This window comes from Neopsephotus bourkii, unplaced genomic scaffold (genome assembly GCF_033783945.1).
Source record: "Neopsephotus bourkii isolate Nb327-2 ecotype Australia unplaced genomic scaffold, CSIRO-AGI_Nbou_v1 NB_787, whole genome shotgun sequence".
NCBI classification, from domain to species: domain Eukaryota; kingdom Metazoa; phylum Chordata; class Aves; order Psittaciformes; family Psittacidae; genus Neopsephotus; species Neopsephotus bourkii.
The window spans coordinates 334243-358023 of NW_026901283.1; the positions used below are offsets into that span (position 1 = coordinate 334243).

Genomic DNA, 23781 nt, shown 5'->3' on the forward strand with positions numbered 1-23781 from the left:
TTCTCTGCCAGCAACCACTTCTAGGGTGGTTTTCTGTAAATGGACAAACCCTTACAGTATTCGCTACTTAAAGAATGCAAAATTTTTGTCGTTAGTAACCTAAAGCCCCCCCCATTTGGAGTCTTGGCTTCAGCAACAAAAATCTTGTGGATTAACCGCTTTCACCAGCGAGAGGCTTTCTGATGAGCCGTGGGAAGAAGCATATGCTTGGTGGTAGGTCTGCAGTAAACAGCTGGAATTTACGTGTGGTTAATTTAGCAACAAATAAAATTCGTCCTTTTTTTTTTTCTTAATTATCCCTGCATACTCAAATAGATCTATTAAACGTTTGTGCAATAGGAATTGATAAAACCACACATTTACAATAGGTGGGTTTTGATTACAGACCGAGATTTCTCTCCTCTGGTGGTGGCAGGGCCTGCGTACTTAACATAATGGTCCATGATCTGATGAAGGAACCACTTCTAATCACTGACTCCTCAGCATGCAGTGATGCCCTGAGCTGGATTGGAGTACTGCAGCCACTGAAAGTCCTCGCTTCAATTCTGAATCTTAACTACTTCACGTTAACTTTGAGACCTGCTGGTTTGAATCCTGCAAAGCTGGCAAGCATAAGTAGGTATAAGATATACTGCATTTATATTTCACAGGCCTTTTTAGCTGTAGGTTTTCTCTATAAAGAGGTTGTAAAAGGTAAAATGTTTCTGACAACTGCCTGAAGTCCTTATTTCTCTGAAGACTACAAGAGGGCAAGTGGGTTCCTTACAGCTGATGTAGCAATTTGTCATTGCAATTTAGGCTGAGATTTCTAAAAGCCTTTGTTTCAGTTGGAAGCTTGGTGATGTTTTGCAGGATGTCTTAAGCAGGTGAGGTATCTCATCTTGCAATGATTTCGGCACCAAAATGCCTCTCAAGTAGTGTTAATGGAAGAGTTTGATTTTGGAGGTCCTAGTTTTATTAAATCTTGAACTTAATTTGCAAAAGAGTGGGGAATATTAGAAGAGAACTGGTGTGGATTTTAATTACAAGTTCTCCCACCCCCCCTCCAGTTCCTGAGAGAATGTGAAAGCAAGCACCAGTTTTCAGCCTTTCCCTCTTATGTTTGCTGCTTATCTACTTGAACAGAATCAGTTGCAAGACAAAACTTTGCTCATGCTGCTAATTAGGAATTTCAGACAGTAGCAATCAGACTATGCTTCAGTCAGGTTATAATACTGCCTTCTGATTCTTCACACGCCTGCTTCACTTTTCTTTGAGCCAAAGGGTTATCACAACTGTTTGTAGATTGATTTCTGGGTGCTATCATGACATTAATGTCAACCAGCAGTGAAAGTTAGGCACCCAAATAATGTCTTATGTGCCTGAAAAACTTGTTTGAGTCATCTAAGGAAGGAGTGTGGGTGAAGTAGGCTACAGGGAAATACTTCATTGGAAGAGCTGATTTGAATGAGGCTGTGGATTCTAAACCCATTCAGGGTGCTTTTAGGAAAACAGCAGTGTCTGTGAAGAGTGAGATCTATGATAAGCATTTTAATAGCTTGCTTTATAGAGTAGGAGACAGAAGATACTTGGTGAAATTAATTTCTTCAGTATTAGATGAGGTTTTTAAAGTGGTAAATTTTTATTTTAAAAAGGACAATATGGGAGGGGGAGGGAAAGATGCTGTTAATTTCACATAAGTGGTTTTCCTGATACAATCTGTTTTATTTCTTTAAACAAAAGCATCAATTGGAACTAAGGAAGAAGCCTTTCTTAAAGACTTGGCATTTTATTTTTGGCTAGGACTGAAAGCTATTGTTGCCTAACTTGATGCTAAACTGGCAAATCTATGAACTGAAGCCAGTATTGTTACTTGGATCTAAATTTGTAAGGACATTTGGTTGTCTTAGAATAAAAGATGAGCATATAAGTTTACCTCAAGGGCAGAGTTATCCTCTAAAGATTATTTGCATAGGCTTAGAGTTGAAAATGTTGCTTAGCTTATTGACATGTGACATTTAAAGTAGCAAGTTGGTGGAAGGGAAGAATAATAGCAAATGGTGATGAATATGTCAAATGATTGTACAGTAGGCACGATCTTCTGTTTTTTGGCAAAAGGCAGAGCTTTTCTACGATAGCAGCTAACATTACAAGGAGGAAAGTTTCCAATAAGGGCTGTGATTCTTGAAAAATGGCTTTTATTGTGTTTTAAGGGAATGAACAGTTTGAGCGTCAGATAAGACTGGGCTTAGATATGGCTTGTATCAGTTTGACTTAGAATGTCATTTTAATTCCTGTTATGAGAGTAGTGCAAACCCACAGGCACCTAGCTCAAATTACAACTTATTTATATTGAAATTGGGAATTAAAATCTAAAAAGCAATCTAAATGGATAAATCAGTCTAAACAAAAGCAGTGCCCTTACAGCGGGTTATTCAGATTTAAGTATAGCAGTTTGCTAGTGCTTGCTTGCTCACAAAGCTTGCTTTCTTTTAACTAATATTCCATGTATATTTTTGGCTACTGGTAGGGAAAGAGAGACACTTTCTCTGCCTTCTGCATGGAAGGAAGTTTTTTTGGAGAAGCTGCTGCATCTGCTGAGGACTAGAGAGAAGTAACAAAATTTGGTATTGTACATGGCAGCTGGAAATCAGCATGTGTTAGATACCTTTGAATAGAGCTGATTCCAAGACAGGAGTTAGCAAGAATCCTTCAATTTTCAAAACAGTGATCAAAATCTCAATTTTCAAACAGTGATTAAAACCACTCATTGTTAAATTTGTTGAGGGACTTTAGATTAAGGTGTTACTGCTTGTGAGTTGTTTCAGGACATTGTATGAAGAGCTTGAGCTAGCAGGTTTCAACAGGAAAAAAAACAGTGGCATTATGTTTGCAAATATGATTAGTGCCTATCTAATTTAGGATGGAGAGGAAGAAGTTGCTGCTGGTGATGTTAGTCATGACAACATTTCACATAAGAGTAAGACGGAAACATATTTCAGGGTAGCATAAACAGCAACTAGATACTAAGAATCTTGTCCATCTTAGGCTTTGAAACTTCATCTCAATCAAGGGGTATAGCCACTGCCATTTCTAGTGTGTGTTGTCTCTTCTGTTACCCAGCACTGCACTGTCACAGGCAGGTGCTGATAAGAACTAACCCTTATATAGCATTTTCTTTGTGAAGATCAGAGTCCATTTTTCTGTGGCTTATTCTCTCTGTCTTAAAAGAAGACACAGAGATGGTCCTACCTCAGCCTAATCAATATCCTGCAGGTTTTTTTCTGCCACTTACCTTAGCTGTAGGAAATTCATCCAAATTTGGACAGTTGCCTCTCCAAGTGTCTTGACCACCATTAAATTGTGGAGTATCTTATTCTATTCTGCTGAAGATTTTATTTTGTCGTAGCTACCTTTCTCAGCAGTGAACAGGACAGACCAGTTCTTGGGTGAATTGCTCTCGTGGTTTGAGGCAGATGGAAATTTTATTCCTAGCTCTGCTGGTTCATGTGTATCCCAGACCAGGTAAGAAAGTGGCTATTACCCCAGCCAAGCACATGTTGCTTCTGTGGCTCAGTGAAGTTGTCCCAGGAGGAGTGTGCCACCCAGAGAGATCACATCATTAAAAGCACATGGCCTGAAGGTATGAGTATCTGGAAGGATGGGGACCAGACTTTTAGTCCTTGCTTTGACCTGGCTGAAAGCTGGTGGTTAAGAGGTTCACTTCGCATATTTCTAGCAGACATGTCCCTTTTACTGGGGCAGCAGATGCTTGTTTGCTTGCTTGCTTTCTAAAGCTGATCTGTGTATCTGTGAGGAGATTCACAGGGTACATTTAATACATTAATCCAGAGGTTATCTCTCTAGCCTGTTATGTGGAAAAATGAATGTGCTGGGGCACACTGTCTACTTTCATATTGGAAGCATCATTTTGGCTTTATCTCAGAACTTGGGTGTTTACAGCAGACCATTTCCCTATTACAGCTGCTCTTGTTTTGGCTAACTTCTTAGCCCAGTAGTTTTGTTACTGACCTGACTTAAGAAATGTGTTTATAGTTGACAGGATTCTGGCTATTTGTGGACTCACTTCTTTCCCCCCTTCTTTCCTGCTTTGTATTAGGTCCTTATGCTGGAGAAGAGGCTTCCTGGCTTTTAGCCCCCTTGTGAATGCAAGGGAACAAACTGCAGTTGCGTTACTGGAGAGGTTAGTGGGCATTTCTTAGTCTCTGCAGTATCCTTCATTTTCTGCTGTCTTTCTTCAGCCTAATTAGCCACCATGTAGATCAGTTGAAGCAGGAGGCCATCAGGAAATGGAATGGTTGCTTCAAAGGCTTGTGCACTGTAGCAGTTCAAAAGGAGTGCAGACAACTGATGCTCCAGATTCTGTTGTCCTACAGCCTGGAGCAAGGATTGGGTCCTTAAGGTCCCACATTTGCTGCAAATTGACCTAACCACTGAGCTATCACTTGTACAACTAACTTACTGCCTTTTCTACTGGATAAGACAAAGTGGAAACTACAACAGAAGATAATTCTCTAGAGCTGGTGAGTCCCTATAAGCACAACTAGTGAATCTGTCATCACTTGCTGTGTAAAGAAGCCAAAGTTAGCCTGAAGCATTGTTCTTTTATGTAACAGAGGGGAAATGGCTCTGGTCCAGGTGATCCAGAAGCCTGAGGAGCCAGACCATCCTGTGATGTTGGCCTGATTAGCTGTAAATAATCCGGGCTCAACTGCTCTGTTCTGTGTCTTTGCCCTTTGCTGGGTTTTCAGTGAGGGGAGGGGGAAAGTTTTCTAGCTACAAGGATAGGAGATCCTGTGTTTATGAATGGGACTACCTGTACTGTGAACTGGTTCTGGTGCATGCAAGGGATGAAGCATGGAGAGAGAGTGGGTTTATAAATGCTTGTACAGAAGCATCTGGATAATTAACTGTTAGGTAGGAGCACTTAAATCCTTAAAGACATTTTCTGTGGGAAATACAGGCACGCAAGAGACATGGTTTGATGCTGACTTCTACCTAAATTGCACATCAGGAATTGAGGTGTCATTTTGAGTCTGACCTGGAATAATTTATTCCGTATCACAAGGATTTAAACCTAGTCTTCCTGCCAGAGTAACACCATCATCACTAGGCCATTTTTACCAGCTCATCCGTCTCCACTGACAAGCTGGTGTGCTACAATTGAGGGCCCAGGTCAATTTGCTCTTTTGGTCCTGCAGGAACAAATGCCAGTTAGCAGTGGGGGGCAGGAGCGAACACCAGCCTGAGTCACAGAGGGTATTCCAGGATAGCATGGTCACTCTTTCAGGTGCTCTCATGGGAGCATCCTAAGCCTTGCATATTACCCTTTCCCACAGTTGCTGTATGTGAAAGGTCTTTGATCTATGAATGAGCCCGACACATGGTGCTTGCTCACTGTATGTTAACAGCAGAGATGTTATTTTTGGCTCCTGAATTCTTTTTCTCCTTGACTATCAGAGCTGAAAGACCTTTCGTCCTTAAGACAGGCAGCTGTTCACTACATAGTGTGTTTGGGACGACGTGCTACATAATGCTGACACCTCTATTGGGAACAATTTTTTTTGCAAAATGGGTAAGTGGCTTTTTAAATTGCGATTAAAAGATCTAAATAAAGTAGTCGTGTTCAAGTTTTAAAAAGACCTGGTATCTTTGGAACATGTAATTTAGAGAACTCGCTGCAGTAATCCTTGATTTAGAACAATTACTGCACTAAAGTACTTGCTTTTTTTCCTTTTAAAACCAAAACCAAACCCCAAACCAAAAACCAAACAGGTTTCCAGCAAAGGCTGGGGTAAATGACTGGAATGGAAATGTAGCCAAGTCTTGCAAAACTCCAGTATACAATTGCTGTTCTCTCAGAGGCCTTTTCTCCTGCCATCTGAGTGCATTCCCTTGCCTGGTCGCTTGTTTTGCTTTTTTTAACATAATCACTAGTTGCTAGAAATAAATATTGCAAGAACTAATATGCTGGTTACATTCTTACAGCTGGGGTTGTGCGCAGTGCACGCTCTTTTGAGAGGAAGCTGTTTTATAACGTTTTTAATTATGACGTTTCTTATGCAACAGAGTTTAAGGGTCAGGTATAAACAATCTAATCACAACGCTTCCCTGTGCTGTAACTCACCTCTGTCATTTCTTGTAGCTCAAGCTTGACTCCACTCTCACACCTAACAAGATTCAGGAGCTAGAATACAAAGCATGCTGATTCAGTGTGCAGTTCATAATGTTTATTTTGCAGTGGTGTTCACAAACCGTTGGAGGAATTTATCTATGGCTGCACTGGGTTTTTTTAACTCTTTTTAGTAGGGGTCAGGCATCTGTGTCTGGTTTCAGAGCTGTGGGATTTCAGTCCCGGAACAAAACAGGAAAGGTGTCAGAAAGGTTGCTGGTAGCATTTGGGGCTTGAAAGACTCAAAAGCCTGCGTTTTCAGTTTTGAAGCATGCAGAGGAGTTGCTTACTATTGAGAAATGTCTCACAGGCACCACTGGCAGTGGGGCAGACCATGCCAACTCTGGATCTGACACTGTGAAACCAGGCCCTCAGCATCCAGTTCCAGTCCCTCACTGCAAGATAATTTATGCAGCCAACTGCAGGCTCCTACCCCTTGTGTGGGAATGGACTGCAGCCAGAAAGAAAGGAATCCATATTCCAAATCATCATCTTAGAACCACTGCTGCATTCACTAAGGCTTTAGTAGGAAACTGAAGATAGAGGAAGAGATCACCAGCCCTGGTACTTCCCACTTGGACCAAATCTACCTGAGAAGCATAAGGGAGCACTGAATCTGCCCATTCCTTACTCCTGGTATGGAAACAAGAGACTTCTGCTCTTTTTAAGGAAGAAAAAGTCATTTTCCAGGACGACCTTACTTCAGGTGAGCAAACATCCAAACACACATTGCATTTCCTACAGGGGAACACTGAGCCAAAAGTCTTCAGCTTTAGAAGCGACTGTGCCTTCCTGTCCTCGCCTCTACCTCTGTGGGATGCTGGTGCAAGCCACTCTCATTTATGTTAAGCCAGGCAATTGACTTCAGTTTTATTACAAAGCTTTTATTAAAAAACAAATGCTCAGCACATTAACTCAAACTGGAATGACAAAAAAAAAAAAAAAAAAAAAAGGTTGACAGTATTTTTGGCAAAGGCTGTGCCTTACTATTTAAAAAAATGGGTACATCAATGCTCATTTCAACAACTGGCATAAAATCCCACTAACAGGCTAACAAAAACAGATACAAATACAGAACGATTGAAGTAATAATTCAAGTGCTGGGCTTTTTACAAGGAGAAGGGGAATGGGTGAGAAGGAGAACTCACTGCAGTCAGATTTGCTGGATGTATTGCTTATGTTTACAAAGTAGATGATGCAAGACTAACGTGTCTACTGACCAGCGGACTGTTGTTTAGTTCTATAGGACACTGTATTATATAGACTGAGAAGAGGCTGCTATTTGTTACAAATAGTTTAACAAAAAGCCACCTTTTTTTTTTTTATACAGTTTTTCCTCTGGCAGAAAAAAAAAAACCAAAAAAGAAAACAAAAAAGAAAACCTTTTATTTAAAAAGTATTTCAGATTTCTGACACTTGTTTAAAAGCTCATACCTAGTAAAATATACACCAAAGAAATTACAAACTAAAAGTTAAAATATAAAAGCATTCAAGTTTCTTAAAAAAAGCTAAAACCAGAATTGATCCTGTCGCACCATTAAATAAAACAAAGGTTGAGTGTGTCATCCTGGTCCAGGCAAAATTCCATTCCTCAATGTGCTGTATGGGGCAGCTGTGGTCTATGTTACTCTTTTGGCTGAAGCAGGCAGAGACAGCCATGCTACTTTGTTTGCTGACTTGATACCGACACAGATGAGATGGGGCTTAAGAGTGCAAGGCAGAGGTGGAGTGAAGACAAAAGCTGCTCTGCTGACCCAGGAGCTCATTTTGCTCTATTTATATCAGGGCTGGACCTCGTGATAGTGAAGGATTTTGGCAGTGATTGTCTTTATGATTCAGTGTCTCTAGCAGTGACATCAGGGTGAATGACATCCTAGACAGACTCCTTGGGGGTGGTCTGTGTGGATGAAGGACACACCTAGGGTTTAACAAGCTTCCATCTCCAGAAGGGGTCCTGGTGTCGCCGCCTTTGCTTTGCAAGTTGAGAAAGCATTTCTTTTCCCACCTACAGGGAAGCGGGGAGGGGGAGGAAGAGAGAGATAAAGAATATATGAAGTTTTTCTGTTTAAATCCTTCAATTCAGCTGTAACTCTGTGAGATGACTGTATTAGTGGAATGTGCATCTGCAATGGCAAAGTGCAGGGTATTGCCACTTGCTCTTGCTTGAAGTCTGCAAGAATATTTGTGTACTTCGGATTCTAAATAGATGTCCACACCAACTAGAAAGCTAGGGGTTTAAGCTGTTTAGACATCCAACATACTGCAGAATAAATTCCTTTTTGTAGTGGAGTTAATTTATCTACAACATGTGACCCAGAGATCTGTTACAAAACTATAGACATCCTCAGGCCTTGATACCACAGTGGTTGAGGTCAGTTAAACTACTTCAGAGCCTCAAGCTCTGCTCCCTGAGGAAATGCTGTCTTCTGTAAGCAGCTGGTTAGAGGAATGTGGTGGGTGAGGCTTATGTGAGCACTGACCCTAACGTGTCCACACAACGGGGGAGGAGTCTTTCTGCTCTTCAGTGGGGTAAGGAACATCGCTCAGTTGCATAAGAGCCACGGGTCTCTTACCTAGCAGTAAAGTTCACTAGCACCTTGGAAGGATTTATGTTCTTACAGCATATGAAAAGGTCAACAGGGCAAGCCTAATAGGTATTGCTCATCCAGAGAGGAACAGTTCTTCATCACTAGGTCTGTGGGTTACATCAGCTGACTTGCACAATTGCTAACTCAACCATCACCCCTGCCCTTCTGACCCAGACAACTGGGTTATAACAGGGACTCCACCCAAGGCTGTCTGATGAGTCAGGCGGTTTTCCACAGACGGACACATGCTCTCCAGTAATGGTCTCAGGATTATTGGTATCTCAAGAAATCCACGTTAACCTCTAAGCCTCTGTGTAGTACTCAGCTGCCAAACAAGTAGAGGGTTCAATGAGCAGAGCTTTTGCGAATGACCCAAACTAGCACAAAAACGTAGTCTAGTGAGGAAAGTGAGTGAATATTCACCAGAAGAAACACAAAATGCTTCGTCGCACAGACACGCTGCCAACACCCTGAATCACACAAGGCAAGACAGAACAAGTTTATGAAGAAATGGTTTAAACCACGAGTTAAACTTCTGTTAGGCTAATAGATAGACCGCTTGAGCCTGTTAAGAGCCACAAGCAGAATTAATCAGCAAATACTACAGCAGCAGTATTTAAACCAGGGCCATTTATAACTGGGCACCCACCTCCCATCTGCAGCAGGTCCTGTGCGAGAGTGTAACCAGTGTACTGGTTGGGTACAGCTCCTGAATAAGAAGTTACACAGGCTAATCTACTCGAGGACAGAAAGTCTCCAAAACTGATTCTTGACCGTTCAATTCTAGTGAGAACAAACTGAGGCCCCAAAATCTTACTAAAGAAGTTGACTCCTCATCGGAGGCCACCCACATGACCATTGTTTTAGTGGAAAGCAAAGGACATTAAAGAGGTTTGGCTGCAGACTAAGTAGAGCGGAAGGAACAAGCACAAATTCATATATATAGCTTTAATCTGAAGGACACTCCTTCCTCCCCAAAATGCCACCATCCCTGATACATAATGAATATTTTCACCTGCTGCTGGTAGCCACAGAAGAACATTTAAAGCCACTGTGGCCTCTTAAACATCACAGCTGAAAGTCCACTGGCAAACCAGTGGTTTCAACAGAGGTGGTCTGTATTGACTAATTCAGTTCCTATTTCCTCATAAAACCGGCCCAAGTCCCAACTAAAAAAAGCCTTCTGAGCTTCCTGTCTTTTTTTTTTCCTTTCCATAAAGTAGCACAGTGCTCTGTAACACGTGTGGATCAAAGAGCTGTGACGGGCTCTACCTTTCCAAGGAGCACGAAAGAGAGGCCAAGCAAACAGCAGAGGAACACTGGGGAGAGCACCCTGCAGCTTTATATTTATTCTGTGCCTTTTCATCCCAGATTTTCAAAGGTTTGGTCCAGGTTGCTCTTCCTGGGAAGGTTTTCCTCTCAGTCTTACATGAAAACATTCAGCTTCCTGTTGAGGAATGGCCTTGAGGCGCCAGGCCAGTAGTTCACAGCAGTCTGATACAAGCGATGTGATTCAGAGCTACTCCCCATTAGCAGCCAGGAATGTCTACTTCACTGAAGGAAATGAAATGCTCTTCTGTTGAGATGGTTCCCTGCCTCCTCCCCCCTTCCCTTACCAGCAAGCTGTCTTTGAAGTCAGGAGGTTAAAACAACGACCATGGCCTTGCTCTGTCCCTCAGCTTTTCAAGCAGCAGCCCATCACTTGTTTCTCAATCCAAAGGCAGCTTTTGCAGCGCTTGCCTCCTTTCCATAGTCCCTCCTGATGCTTGATTATGCCCTCCCCAATAGAGAGCCTGCAGATACTAATGGAATTCTGCGAGGGGACAGGCACAGTGAAGCCCCAAATACTTTTATTTCTAAGTGAGTACTGCAGTACAGCAAATTACACAGTAGCTATACTGAAAACAGCATCTAGAACCCAGCCTTTCCCCAGCTGCACATTAAGGCTGCACACTGGAAATTGCTTCTACTGTTGATAAACCAAATAATACCTAAAAAATACGAATGATGATGGTGTTGCCTTACAGATATAAAACAGGTCAAATCAGGATTCTTTTCAAGAAACCACAGGCATGTGCTAAGGAGACTGAAGACTTCCCACATCTAAGGCTTCACTGGGGGGCTGTAGCTGAAGTCTGGCCAAGCAAGGCATGCCCTAGCAAAGCCCAATCCACAAGTGAAGTCGGCACAATCAAAGACTGCAATTACAGCTCCCTGGCTGTGGTTAGGCTTCAAAGAAAGTGCTGCAAGTCACATTTTACATATGTGAAGTCTTGAGTCTGAGCCACAATAGGAGGCACTGTCTGTGCCATTTGCAGCGTACATCTGACTGCAGGAGGAAAAGGGGGGGGGGGAGAGCATACCTCGAGAAACAAATAAAATCCAACAATAATTCAGTGTAAAAAGAAAAGCCTTAATACTGAAGTGACAAAACTGTATTTTGGGAATCACTACAGTAAAACACAAGCCTCCTAAGGAGTCTGGGCTCAATGGCTGAGGGCAAGAGCATCAAAGGGGGATCAGAAGTCCTCCCCACACTTGGGAAGGAGATGGATTGAAGGGTGGGTCCACAAGGGCCTTGTGCTCCTCCTCTAGGCTTTAACTCATCTCCCTTTATCTAGAACAAGGGAGAGGATTATGCAGCTTCATCCAGGTCATGCTATTTGGAAGAACTTATGGAAGAAAGTCAAGAGCAGTAGTAAGTACAGAGTAAAGGAGATAGATAATCCTTCACAGAAAGCAAGAGTAAAAAGAGTAAAAAAGGCTACATATAGTAATGGCAGTTTTATGAATTTATTTTTTTTAAAGTCAGTCTCCAAACCTGGCTTTTAATCCAGATACTTCAAACAAATGGCAAATTCAGGGACCCGGTAGCTGAAACTGTCATTTTCTTTTGAAGTCCGTAACGAACATGTTCAACTTACTGCCAGGGTTTATCCAATATTCCATAAACTTGGGTAGCAAAACCAGGTCATTATTTATCAGGAAAGTTCACACAGTTTGTGAAGCCCCTTTGTATTTTCTTTAGCAGCAGAGCTGGAGAGAGTTTCAGGCGCAAGCAGATAGATGCCGGCGCTGCAGTCTGCTCCTCTTCCTGCACAGCTGTGCCATGGTTTGTGGGGTTAGCCTAAACCAGATCCTTGAAATGTCCTGGGCAAACAAAAACAAACACTCCACAACCTTTGTTGCTTCTAAATAAAAAACCACCTCCCAACAAAACCCCAGCCATTTTAGTAATCCGATTTGCTGCAGGGTCCAACAAGCTTTTAGAGCACATGGATAGAGAGACCTACGGGAGACAGGAAAAAGCCCAAGCTGAATACCAGCAGGCAGAAGAGGAAACCTTTTAAGCTGCCTTTGTTGCCAAAGAAATCAGATGAAATTGTACCCTAACACTGTAACAGATACTGCCATATTGAAGCCATGGCAGTAGTAAGTTTTTCTTGGTTTTCTTGGCTTCCCTCCCCTCTCTTGCTACTGTTAGCCTCAGCCCATTGCTAGTAACTGTGAATGGAGACTCAAGTAACAAACTATCCACTAGTGTTTTAGTAACTGCCCCTGAAAATACCTCTCCATTGATACCTGGAGTCCTAAATTAGAGTCCTAAATTATGACGTCTTAGTTTGGCCTAAGCTTGATGCCTTAAGTGAACAGCAGGAATGCCCTCTCTTCCATAAGGCACAGACCTCTTCATAAGGCACGTTAGTGTTGGCATGGGAAACGCCCAGATCCCAGATATTTCGGGGCTCCTCCTTTGTGCAGCTGAAGTCAGTGATGCCAAAGCAGGTGTGGCTCTTATCAAAGGCCCCCAGTGTAGGCAGCATGAAACTAGCAGCTCTATCACTGTGCTACAATCTTTAAAATGATCTTGCTGGGAGACCCAGGACGTGTTTTTCCTGTTGGGGGTGGGAGGGGAGAGAGGTTCCATGTTTATAATAAAAAAGATTACCTCTAGGCAGCCATGTCTAGCAGCTTCTTAAAGAGGAATAATATACTAAAAGTGATCTGCAAGGGTAGAAGAAATAGGCTTGTCCTCTTTTTGTATCCTCACAGCATACAATAAATATTCAGAAGGCTATTTTAAAAATTATTTCTTTTATAGACTGAGAGCTGCTTACAAAGATGCATCAGTTTCAGGGGCACTGAAATTGCTAATTCAGTTTTCACCTGCTGCAACAGAAAAGACATGAGGTAGGGGTAAAGGAGTAAGTGAAAATTCTTTCAAAAGAAATAACATAGGTAACGTTTCCTTTGAGGATCATCTTTTCTGACACAGGTCAGTTAGAATTTATGCTGTACTTTGAAAGGCAATCTCAACACTTAAATCTTCTAATACATGGAATAATTTAAATAGTTGCTTTCATGCAACAAAGGTAATTCAGCTGTAGCCTGATTATCTTCCTGAGCTTCATCAACTCTTCTACACACAGACATCACCGAGCAACACTACCCATGTAAGACAGCAGTACACAGGAACAGCTACAGAATTCAAACACATCAACTTCACTTTGATGCAATTAAGATTATCTCAGCAGAAAATCTCTACTGGTCTGAAACACACAAGCCTCCTGTTGGGTATCTCAAAAGACACACGTTTGGGAAGAAACCCAACTATTCATCAAAACATAGTCTCACCTAGTGTCAAGGCAAATGCACACACCATAGAACTGATTATACTCAGTATTTTGGCAATAACGTTTTACCTCATGCAATGTCAGGTATCCCCAAGATGAAGGATAAGGAGTTCTCAAAATGAATGAGGTTAATTCTGATGCAACTAGTATTAATGAGAAAACTTATCTTACTTTTGCAAGGAGGAAGCAACTTCAGAAATTATGTTTCTCTGCCCAGTTAAGCTGTCTCAGTTTTCTTACCCCCTGCTCCCACTCTACTGATACCTGTGGCAAGAACACTAATTCAGAGAGAAAGTCACTGGTACCATTTCCCTCAGTTGCATGTAACCCTGCTCACACAAAACGCCCCAGTGCCAATGGCACATTCTCTGCACAGATGCCTCCAACATTTGCTCCTAATGCTGGAACTAACAGCAGAAAGCTGGTGTCCTGAAAGGTCAGACTAAAATCCTAACTGGCTGTCAGCCTCACATGTAATTCCCTAGGCAATGGTGCTTCAGCTGGTTCTGCTGTGACCCTCCTTACTTGTACAGCTTTCCACGTTGCACGTGTTCAAATCTGTTTAGATGGTACAGTCTTAACAAGTGGGTAAAGGATCAAAGATCTGAAACAAGACTTGTATGAAAACTCTTAAAGTAGATGATTGAAGAACTGGACTTTTTATGAGAAGGCTCACTCTATTAGTGGTGACTTCTGCATCACCAAATTTAGGCTTTTGGGTTCAGTTTTGTTGGTTTTGTCTTCAGGATGGCTGGTTTGCATTCATCTGTATCAGAAGATCTAATCAATCTAATCACAATCTCTAAAAGGCAAACAGCAACAACTCAGTGCTAGAGTTTGCTCAGCTTTGACAGAATTGCATTTAAATACAATTCTGTTGAATTAGAGGACAGATTTCACCAAGCTTAGTCTCCAGAAATAAATGGGAAAGACTTTGCCAGTGTGTGTCATAACAACTTGCTCTCTAGCTGTTCAGGAATGCAGTAGCATTTTCTCATATTGAAGCTTTTCATGTAAATACACTGAAGAATGAAAATGCAATACAGACTTGAGATGAACACTAAAATGCCGAGGTTTTCTTCCAAGTGGGAATGAAGCCACATTTCAAAACCTTACTCTTTCTTTATGAAACAGTTTGTTTCAACAGAGTTTTTTCTCATGACCTGAGAAGTCTTAATCTAGTGGTGAGTTTACTAAATCCACTAAAATACACCGTTCTCATCCACAGAAGAATGGTGCACTAGCCATCAACTCCCTGTCCCCACCCTATCCCACAGGAAGAATTGGAACAATAGTCGTCCCACTGTTCCTTCATTCTAGACCAAGCCGCTACTGCTAAACCCTCAGAAGTGACACTGTATGGAGTTTTTTTATCACTTGTAAATGTGTCTGAGTTCAAACTCCATGAGGCATCTCTGACTTTGCGGCAGCATCTACAACTTGAGCACCTTTGACAAAATAAACAGGTTCTAGACATTCACCTGCTGAATTACCTACTTTTGCCCTTTGTCAGTGCCAGTTTAAAACATGAATTGCTAAAGGCCTACTTCATAGCTGACCATGCTACACCCCTGCTTTGTAAACACTTAAAAAACGTTCTTGTTTCTCTAATCCCATATCTGTGCGTTCTGATGTTTTTTCATTTAGAAAACCTATGCTTTGCTCCTACCCTGATTTACCCTTATCCCTCCTATAGTCTCTGATTGTACCCAAAATAGCTTTTATACCCTTCCTTCCTTCCTGCACCTCACCAGGGTCCTCTGCGAGGTTGGTAAGGGAAAAGGGAGAACTCGGTCTGCTCTGCCGCATCTCTCCCAGCAGGTGTCAGTGCCCCTCTGTACCTGGTACGCAAACAGTGCTTCACGTTTGCTCTTCTGACGTTTTTCCTGATGTCAGAGAGCCTGAAACAGAGGAGGTTTTCTATCTTTCATCGTGGCAAGATCAATCAGAATTAAGTTGTAGAAGAGGATCTGTCTGAGGGCTATACAGCTTTTCTTTGGAAATTTCAATGCCTATCTGAAAAGGCTGAAGTTAACTGAAGTATTCAATCTGAATCTTTCAATCCAGCAAATTCTCTGCTGTTCCTTCTGTCCCCCTTGACTACGCTGAAGACCACCGTGCACAGGCAAAACAGGGAATACAGAAACATGGGTCACACGGGAAACACAAGTTTTAAGGCAAATCAGGACATGTCTCTGCACCACCATCACCACAAATTCTCTTACACACTAAATTCTGCACAAATCCTTCAGGGGCTCTGCTTAAAGCTTCTGAGCAGTCAAGGGGTATGTGAAAGGCTGGAGTGTTTGTTTTGTTTTCAACTACTCCAGCAACATCAAGAGCACTGGACAAGCCACGTTAGAAAGCATGTGCCTCAGACAGCAAGGTACCACATCCTCTTTGCATCTCCTTTCTAGGAGGCTGGCCAGAAACCCATGGTCAACCATGACCACAGTCATCAGATGGTTCTTTTCCACAGTATTCTGTCTGTAGATTGGTCCACTTGACAGTCTGCTTTCACAGCTTCACTCCATTTTATTTCTAAGTCATAAGATATTCCAGTCATAAATTGTTTGTAACAACACTATCCAAACATCACTTCTTCACCGAAATTTGACACTAGTTTCCATGCAGGATGTTTGAAACATTCTACAGACAATTCATTGTTTAAAGTTAAACAGTCTTAATCTGATCCTTTTAAGTACTTCTGGTGCAAATCAGTGTTAGTCAAAGTTTTCTCATTTTGAAAGCTTTGCTAATCTAAATGCCAGTTGTCATGGAATTTTGCAAGCCACAAATACACATCTCAGAGGTTTTCAATTGTCCATTAAATGTCCATTAAGCTTCTCTATCACCCTTTTTAGCCCTTGAAGATATGCCAAAACACAATGTTAAATTATGTAGCTTGTGAGGACTTCCCAACTGCATCCTCCCCTATGTCAGATGATGTGTCTTTTACAGTTACCGTACGTAGCAAGTCATAGAAAGTTAACTATATCCATGTTGCAGAACAATTACGAGTTTTCATGCTAATGAAAACCCTTCTGTTTCCTTGCTGATATAAAAATACTCATGGAATGCTAAAAAAATCAGCCTTTTTTCCCTTCCAAAAGTCAAACTGGATAGGAAATAAAAGATCTTCACTTCTGACACAGAATTGCTCCCATTTACAAGACTTCTAGAAGGCTGTGCTTAAAATAATAGGAAAACACCACCCTTCTGAAAGGTGTACAACAGATGATTTCTACATTGTCCTTAATCTTAGATTTTCTCATCTATCCTTCCCTCCAGGCTTCTCCCAAAGTAATTTTTAGCATTATCAGGTCTTATGCAACTCTCGGTTGATTTCAAAGGAGAGAATAAATACAACTTATTTTTGCAACAAATAAGTTACACCAAACATTGTGTTAGGCCATGTCAACTGAAAACAAGATCCTGCTTGGGGACAGTTACACAACTCTCAAAGAATGGTGACGTGCCTTGAAGTATCCCAGGATAATACAGCAAGGAATGGAGCACCAGGTCATGGTATTCCTAAAGCACCCTAATATTAAAGTGTTTTACACACTGGCCATTCAACCAGCTGGAGGAGATTGTGGAACTCAGATAAATCTTAAGCAGTGAAGCCGTAAGAAGTGAAGCTGCTGTGTACAACCCTGGGAAGAGGGGCAACTTAACACTACCACCTTCACTTCATCACTAGTCAAATGATGGCCAAGCCAAAAAGCTGGTGAGAGGTTCACCTTAAGAATCAGTTATGTGCTGAAGTGTTCGTGGACATAAAAAAGAAAAACAACAAAAAAGCCCCACACCCAAAACTTTCACAGTATCTTAAATCATTTCTGTTTGCATGTCTCTTCCGTTACTTTCCTCTGAACATCCCACCACACAACCCTCCCACCATTTCATCCTTCTCACTTACATCACCGTAATTACAGCCCTGGCTGATCTCCTTTGTGCTGATCTCGAGATTCTTTCTTTGGTCTTGCCACCTACTCATTTCTGATTCTTCTCAGATAACAGAACGCTTGTCTCCTTCCCAGACCTCCCACCCTCCTTCCCCCTCTTCCTTGCACCATCTGTACAAGTAAGAAAGCTAGTGTTTTCCTGTCTTCAAGAGCTCTTTGCGGCACTCACTGAAAGGCATTCCCAAACTTATCATCTTCATCCAGTAAAGACTACAGCAACTCTGCTGTGGGCCTGGTAAGATATTATGCTTGTGGGCAAAACATTCTTTGGATTAGGCTTGGAAAGGGCAAGAGTCTTAACCTTCAGAAGTTTACTTTGAAGTCTGGCTGGCTGATTCAGGTTCCCTAAATCATTCTGTGCATTTACTTCCAGCTAGAGCAACATCTGTATGTCTCCAGTGGAGAATATTCACTTGGCACATGACATTTACTGAGGCTGCCTACACGTGCATATATGGAGTCATATATCTCCTTCAGTGGAAGGAGATACCCACTGATCTCACACTCTGTGTTACAAATTGCACAAGGACAGAGACGGGTATTACCAACAGTTTCCACACTGTTTCAGAGCTTAAGGGGGAGAAAGTAAGGAAACGAGGGAGGGAGGGGTGTAAAGGTAAAAGGGAAAGAGAAAACTCATGTGCTTAGAACACACATCCTCTACTACGCAAAGTGCAGAGAAGCTCCGTCAAAAGGAGTTCATCCTTAGAATGTAAGGTATCCAAAAAACAAATATCCCCTGTTTTTCAACTGCCATGTGAACCATAGTTGTATTCTGATCCCAATCAAACGCTTGGCATCAATTCAGATGAAATTATGTGTTTTGCTTACTGGTACTATGTTGACATCAAAGCGAAAAATACAACAGTCATGGGCCTGGGTAACTATACTGAAACATCAGTTATAAAAATCCAGGTATTTCTTAAACACCTATGGCAGTCGCTGTAACAATACTTTAAAGCTACATTTGTTGTGTAGGCTACAGAACCCAAATGCTGCAATCCCCATCTACAATCAGCATGACTCAGGCTTGCCTGAAAACCTTTTGCTTAGCAGGAAGAAAGAAACCAGAGCACGCATTTCACATTTTCATTTCAGCTTTAAAGAAAAAACAAAGTCTTAAACCCAACCAAGTTTAGACTAACCAGCAAAATGGTATAACTGCAGAAGGTGCTCGAATCACACTGACTGACACTGACACACTGCACGGAACAAACTTAACTTGTCTTCTAGCTGAAAGTCCCAGCAGAGCAGAGGGGCCACAGGAGGCTGCTTTGCTGACCACCCCGAGTGCCAAAGGCATCATGTAGCCAGACAAGGCAGAGGGGATAAAGAGACCAATTCTGTTGGTGACTTTAGTAAGTGTTCCGTTTTTGCATGATTCCTGGAATTCTTGGGGGTGTTCCAAGAGGGTTAGACAGCGTGGAAGCAACTATTCTGTCAAGTGAATGCCATTCCTACTAGGGAACATTATCACACTGAGAAGAAGAGAAGGACCAGCCTTCCAGTGCAAACACTGTGAAATGAGGTTCACACTGCGCTGTGTGCACTCACAAGCAGACTAGATGGTGTCACTGGATGTGTGTAATCACTACTCATTCCACTTTTGGTGCAGATGATATAATGTGAAGAGAGAAAACACGCTGGAAATACAATGAGAACAAACCAACCCGCACACACTGTACAGCTGAAGGAGAAATTCTTGCTGTAACTGAAATACAGGCCTGCTTTCTTAGCGGATGTTTCGTTAGTACATAGGTGTACCCAGCCAGCCAGCATCTTGTAGGTGTCAGCACATAAAATGTACTTAAAGCCAGTGTCTAGCCTGCTCTTATGAACTGTGACAGTCTGTTGGCTGGGAGGGTTTGCACTGTTTGATAAACCCATCCCTGTGCTTCCCAAGCAGACTTACAGCACGTCAGTGAGGTATGGTCAATTTGACAATATGAAGGTTAAGAAGTGAAATGGTGAACACCTAATAGATAGCCGGTATAAAAACCATCAGTAGTCAAAGTAACAACAGCTTTGGGATATGATACTTCCGCAATTTTTGCTAAATTCATATTATTGCATAAAATTGATAAGAAAGCTTATTTCACAATTCAGTTTTATCATCAGGAAAGCTTTAGAGATGTTCTTACCATGCTTCAGATGTAGGCAGCTGTCATTCTGGGGCCTGTACCTGCAGAAGATTGTTTTCCTTTAACAAATTTCTGTTACAGAGTTTTTGCACATTCCAAATAAGTTTGTTTGCTACAGCATTATGTGGATTTTCTTTTGTGGTTTTGGTTTTGTTGTTTGCTTGTTTTTATGGTTCTTATACCAGCCATTTTTCTTGGGGAAAACAGGGTGTTTCTTTGTATATGTTTTACAGGCAAAGAAGAGACCTCACTGATGCTTTTAGCCAGCCTACTAGGCAGCAGAGTACACAGAACTGTAAAATACAGTGATAAAAAATACAGTGGCTACAAAAAGGTCAGTGTAGAGTTTCCAGTGTCCAATAATCCCACACAGTATTTGAGACACAGTTACGTCTAAGGATGATACAACACTGACTGAGGAGAAAAGCAAAGATAAAGCAGGACAGTGATGCGCAAGTTCAGCCAAAGATGTTGATGCCATCAGGGTGCTGCACAGAAAGGCATAAAGGAAAGGAGACATGTATTGTGTGCATTTTCAAGAGCTTGCATTCAAAGTGAAGTACCTTAGAACATCCATCAGAAGCAAGTGTTAAGAGAAAAGCATGTAAATATTAGACAGCGCAAGCCTAGTTTCTGAAATATACCTGAGGTGAACAGTAAGAAAGAGCTGGCCATGGCCTACCTGATGCTGATTCCTGCAACTTTTCTCTCTTCCTCTTCTTTTTCTTTCCCTGAAAAATAAGAAATTTTACCGTACTGTTACATGCATATAACTTTATTTTCTCGCTTCCTCACCTCACAGCATAGGAAAAAAAGCTATCTCCACATTGAGAAAGGGGTTAGGAAGAAAGAACAGTTGTTTTCGAGGTAGCTAAAACCTTTTCTAACCCACTTCCAAATGTTTCAATGGTAACAAGCTTTGCTCTGAGTATACACAATACATGTTTTTATATCCACATGGAATTGCAATTTCCGGCAGTTTTTTCAACCAACGCTGGCAGCCGCAAGCATCTAAAAGGCTTCTCACACTTAATAATCTGATGACACATATGTCGATACCATAATTTATGGCTCTTACAAGTACTCTTCACACATTCAGATACTTACACTGTCATACATGGCAACAGCAGACAGGGTGTTGAAAGTACCTAGGACAACCATGATTGTCCCCAGAGTGCAAACCAGCCAACTAAAACTGCTCTGATAATGCTTGTATCTTAACAACAGACAAGTCTTGTGGGGCTGTGCCAGGAGAACACGGGTGTGCAATAGGCAAAGAGCAGACTGCTGTACAGCAGAGCACCCTTAATGTGACCGAGGTGCAGAACAGAAATGGATGTCTGGCAGCTGTCTTTCTCGGACACCACACTGGCACCAGTGTGCTGGCACAGGCTCATCACGCCAACCCACACACTCAGCCTTCTTCACCCCCATCTATGGAAAAGGCCAGAGCTCCCAGTTCACAGTGTCTTTCAGGAAACAAAAGGTCAGTTTAGACCCACAATTTTAAATCTCAGTCATCTTGCATTGCCCTAATTGCCACTTTGATATTCCTCCATGTGACTTCTCTTTATTGACCTGTGTTCTCATTCAAAGCTTTGGTTTTGTTTGGTTTTGTTTTGTTAAAAAAGAAAAAAGAAAAAAGAAAAAAAGAAAAAAAGAAAAAAGTTAAAAAGTCTTATCCATTTATTTTTTAAAGAAGCCTTCAAGCTGCCAGGACAGGCTCTAACAAGTGAGCTTGGGCAAACCTTGGTTTTGGTTTGACTGCAGCCCACTGTCCATCCTTCTGCACCCCCAAGCCAGAGGTTTGACTCCACTCATCACAGCTGGCAGCTGCCAACACACGTCCCGGTGTAGACCATGGCACACACAGCAGCCACGCGTGGGAAGGCCTGAGGTGGAGGGACACACTGTTCCATTAGCTAGCTCTACAAGGCAACAGGATGGACAGCAGGTGATGTGAGAAACCACCTCAGACCACTGCAGTGCTGACGGAAGGACAGCAAGGGCTGTCCAAGCGAGGGCTCCAGTGAAGCTATGGCAGATGAATTTAAGTAGTCTCTAGTCTGCTCTGACAGTCTGTGCCTACCTGATTCTCAAGCTCCTGTCCTTATTTATCCTGAGGCTGGCAACAAGGCTGAGCAACGCCTTGTGAGCGAGCTCCCAAAGACAGGACCAAGACTAGAAGTTGGAAAGCAGATTTCAAGGGCTTTGGGAGACTCAGTTGTATGCTTTATCACTTAGGCACCAACAATTCTTTACAGAGGAAAGTGCATTAATGCAGATGTTAACATGGAAATGCATGGAAAGAAAACCATGTTTTATTCCCTACAGCAGGCTGACTTTAAGTGCCAAAACATACTGGACGCTTATCTGAGGTCCATCTATGAGATACCAGAATCAGAAGAACAGAAGGAAAAGGCTGGGCTGAAAACTAGTTGGCGGAGTTTCCAAATGAGGAAGTTTCTGACAACTCCAACACACAGAGACACCACTACATCATGAAAACACTGTGCTTCTCATGCCTATCACACAACTTCGCATGACTTCTTTGGGCGTCAGTAATCAAAACGTAATAAAAAGCACACAGGTACTGTCCACAGTTGAATAGCAATGCTTCACATTTTCTTGTGATTTCTGAAGTCCTGAATAACCAAGCACACCAAAACAGAAGAAAGAAAACCAAGTAGTACATATTTTTTAATTGCACTCTTTTGTGAAATTCAGCCACATAAAACAGAAGAGTCACCCCTAAGTCACTTCCAGCTCTCAAAATACTGAAGTGATATCTGTGCTGAATGAATGCAATTTCATTTTTTGATGGCTCAAACTAGAAAAACCGAAGCAAAAAAAGTAAGGAAAAAACCCACTCAACAGATGATATACCTGGAAACATTTCAGTGATAAACTGTGATCTATTATGATTACCACCTCACCACCACTGCAAGAATGATGCGCAGTCCTGCAGAGGCAGAGGACTGCGAGAGGAAGGTAGTGAAATTCTCCATTGTAACATGTAGGACAGAAATATGTCAGAGCTATACTTCCACACAGGATGTAGGTTGGAAGCACATCAAAGAGAGCATCCATACTGCCACCTTACACACTCCTAATGTCTGTCAAGGCATTTAAGAAACTGCTGTCCACTGCTTAGGCTCTATGGCAGTAAGCTGTGGCAACACACCTTGGGTTCTCGCAGTCCACATGACCAAACATCACAGAACATTCTTGAAGGCTGATGTCCAGTAAGTGTGAGCAGACCAGGCTCCAGAGTGGTTTGATTTTCCAGCAAGTACATCCAAGACAATTGAAATCTCATCCTTTTCAAGGAGTGTATCATTAAGGCCCTATTTGTTCCCAGCTGTATCTCAAGACAGCTCTGTTGACGTGGTCTGGTTACTGGAAATAAACCCTACCTGCGTAAGGTCATGACAGCTCATCTACTAGCAAAGATGACGGTATAAAACAGGCAGAAACAAGCTGCTAGGTCTTGCAGTAGTGTCTGTGCTTACAAAACTGGGCATGGATGTCGGCAAGGCCAAGGCATTTGCGTAGTTTCTGTGTCAATGTCTTTTGTGCCAGTTTCCACGGTTTCTATCGACACTGTATTTAGGTACCTCAATCTTTAACATCCACAAGACATCACAGAAGTACTGAAAAACTACTGACCACCTAATACAGATGGAAAACTGACCCTGATACAGCATGTGCACTTCTGACCACAGTAAATAATGCCACAGCTAATAGGGGAACAGAAAGGAGCCCAAATCTCAGGCTAGGATCAGTCTCTCAGGATTGTGGCTTCTGGGTTTCATAACTTAACATATGACTATACTGACAGCTCATTGTAAGCACAACTGTGTAATTGTGCAGTGCAAGCTGTGCAGCATGCTATTAACAGTTGTTTGAGATTTAATTACAAAATAAGAGTAATTGTAAGAAAACTTTTTAGCTTCACCAAACAGTATAAAAGCAGGATTTAGCACAAAGTTTATTTATACAGATTTTACGGGCTTTATTTCAGAGATGGACCATTCTGAACTACTTTCAGCTAAAGTTCATCCTGCATTAACACCCCTGGACTTTTGGTTCTCTTATAAGACAGAGATGCCTTTTTTTGCTCAGGTCTAAGAAAGATTTCTGGATAGCAAGTGATCGAATAGAAAATTACGGAAAATTCACAGATTTACAGTAGAACCTAAGCTTTCAGACAGTGCTGACCATTGTCCTAGAAAAAAAAAACCCACAACTTTCCATGTTTATTTTTCCCTTTCAAAA

At 41.9% G+C, this 23781-nt stretch overlaps 1 protein-coding gene and 1 long non-coding RNA gene across 5 annotated transcripts in view; one reads left to right on the plus strand and one right to left on the minus strand.

Moving 5' to 3' along the window:
- Positions 1-2728: 2728 nt before the first annotated feature.
- The window catches only part of LOC133213161 (uncharacterized), a 403544-nt gene continuing 382491 nt past the window's right edge, over positions 2729-23781 (plus strand). Inside the window, exons 1-2 of the long non-coding RNA XR_009725712.1 lie at positions 2729-5575; positions 11382-11462. This is a non-coding gene — a long non-coding RNA (uncharacterized LOC133213161). The remainder of the gene's footprint in view (positions 5576-11381; positions 11463-23781) is intronic.
- LEF1 (lymphoid enhancer binding factor 1) overlaps positions 7031-23781 on the minus strand; it is a 69823-nt gene continuing 53072 nt past the window's right edge. For 2 of the 4 annotated variants that reach the window (XM_061355185.1, XM_061355187.1), the window contains 3 exons: positions 20186-20234; positions 19504-19544; positions 7031-8177 (listed from right to left, as the gene is read on the minus strand). In XM_061355185.1, the coding sequence (XP_061211169.1) occupies positions 19510-19544; positions 20186-20234 (84 nt within the window). In that variant the 3' untranslated portion in view covers positions 7031-8177; positions 19504-19509. The remainder of the gene's footprint in view (positions 8178-19503; positions 19545-20185; positions 20235-23781) is intronic. The other 2 variants (XM_061355184.1, XM_061355186.1) reach the window with 1 other exon arrangement.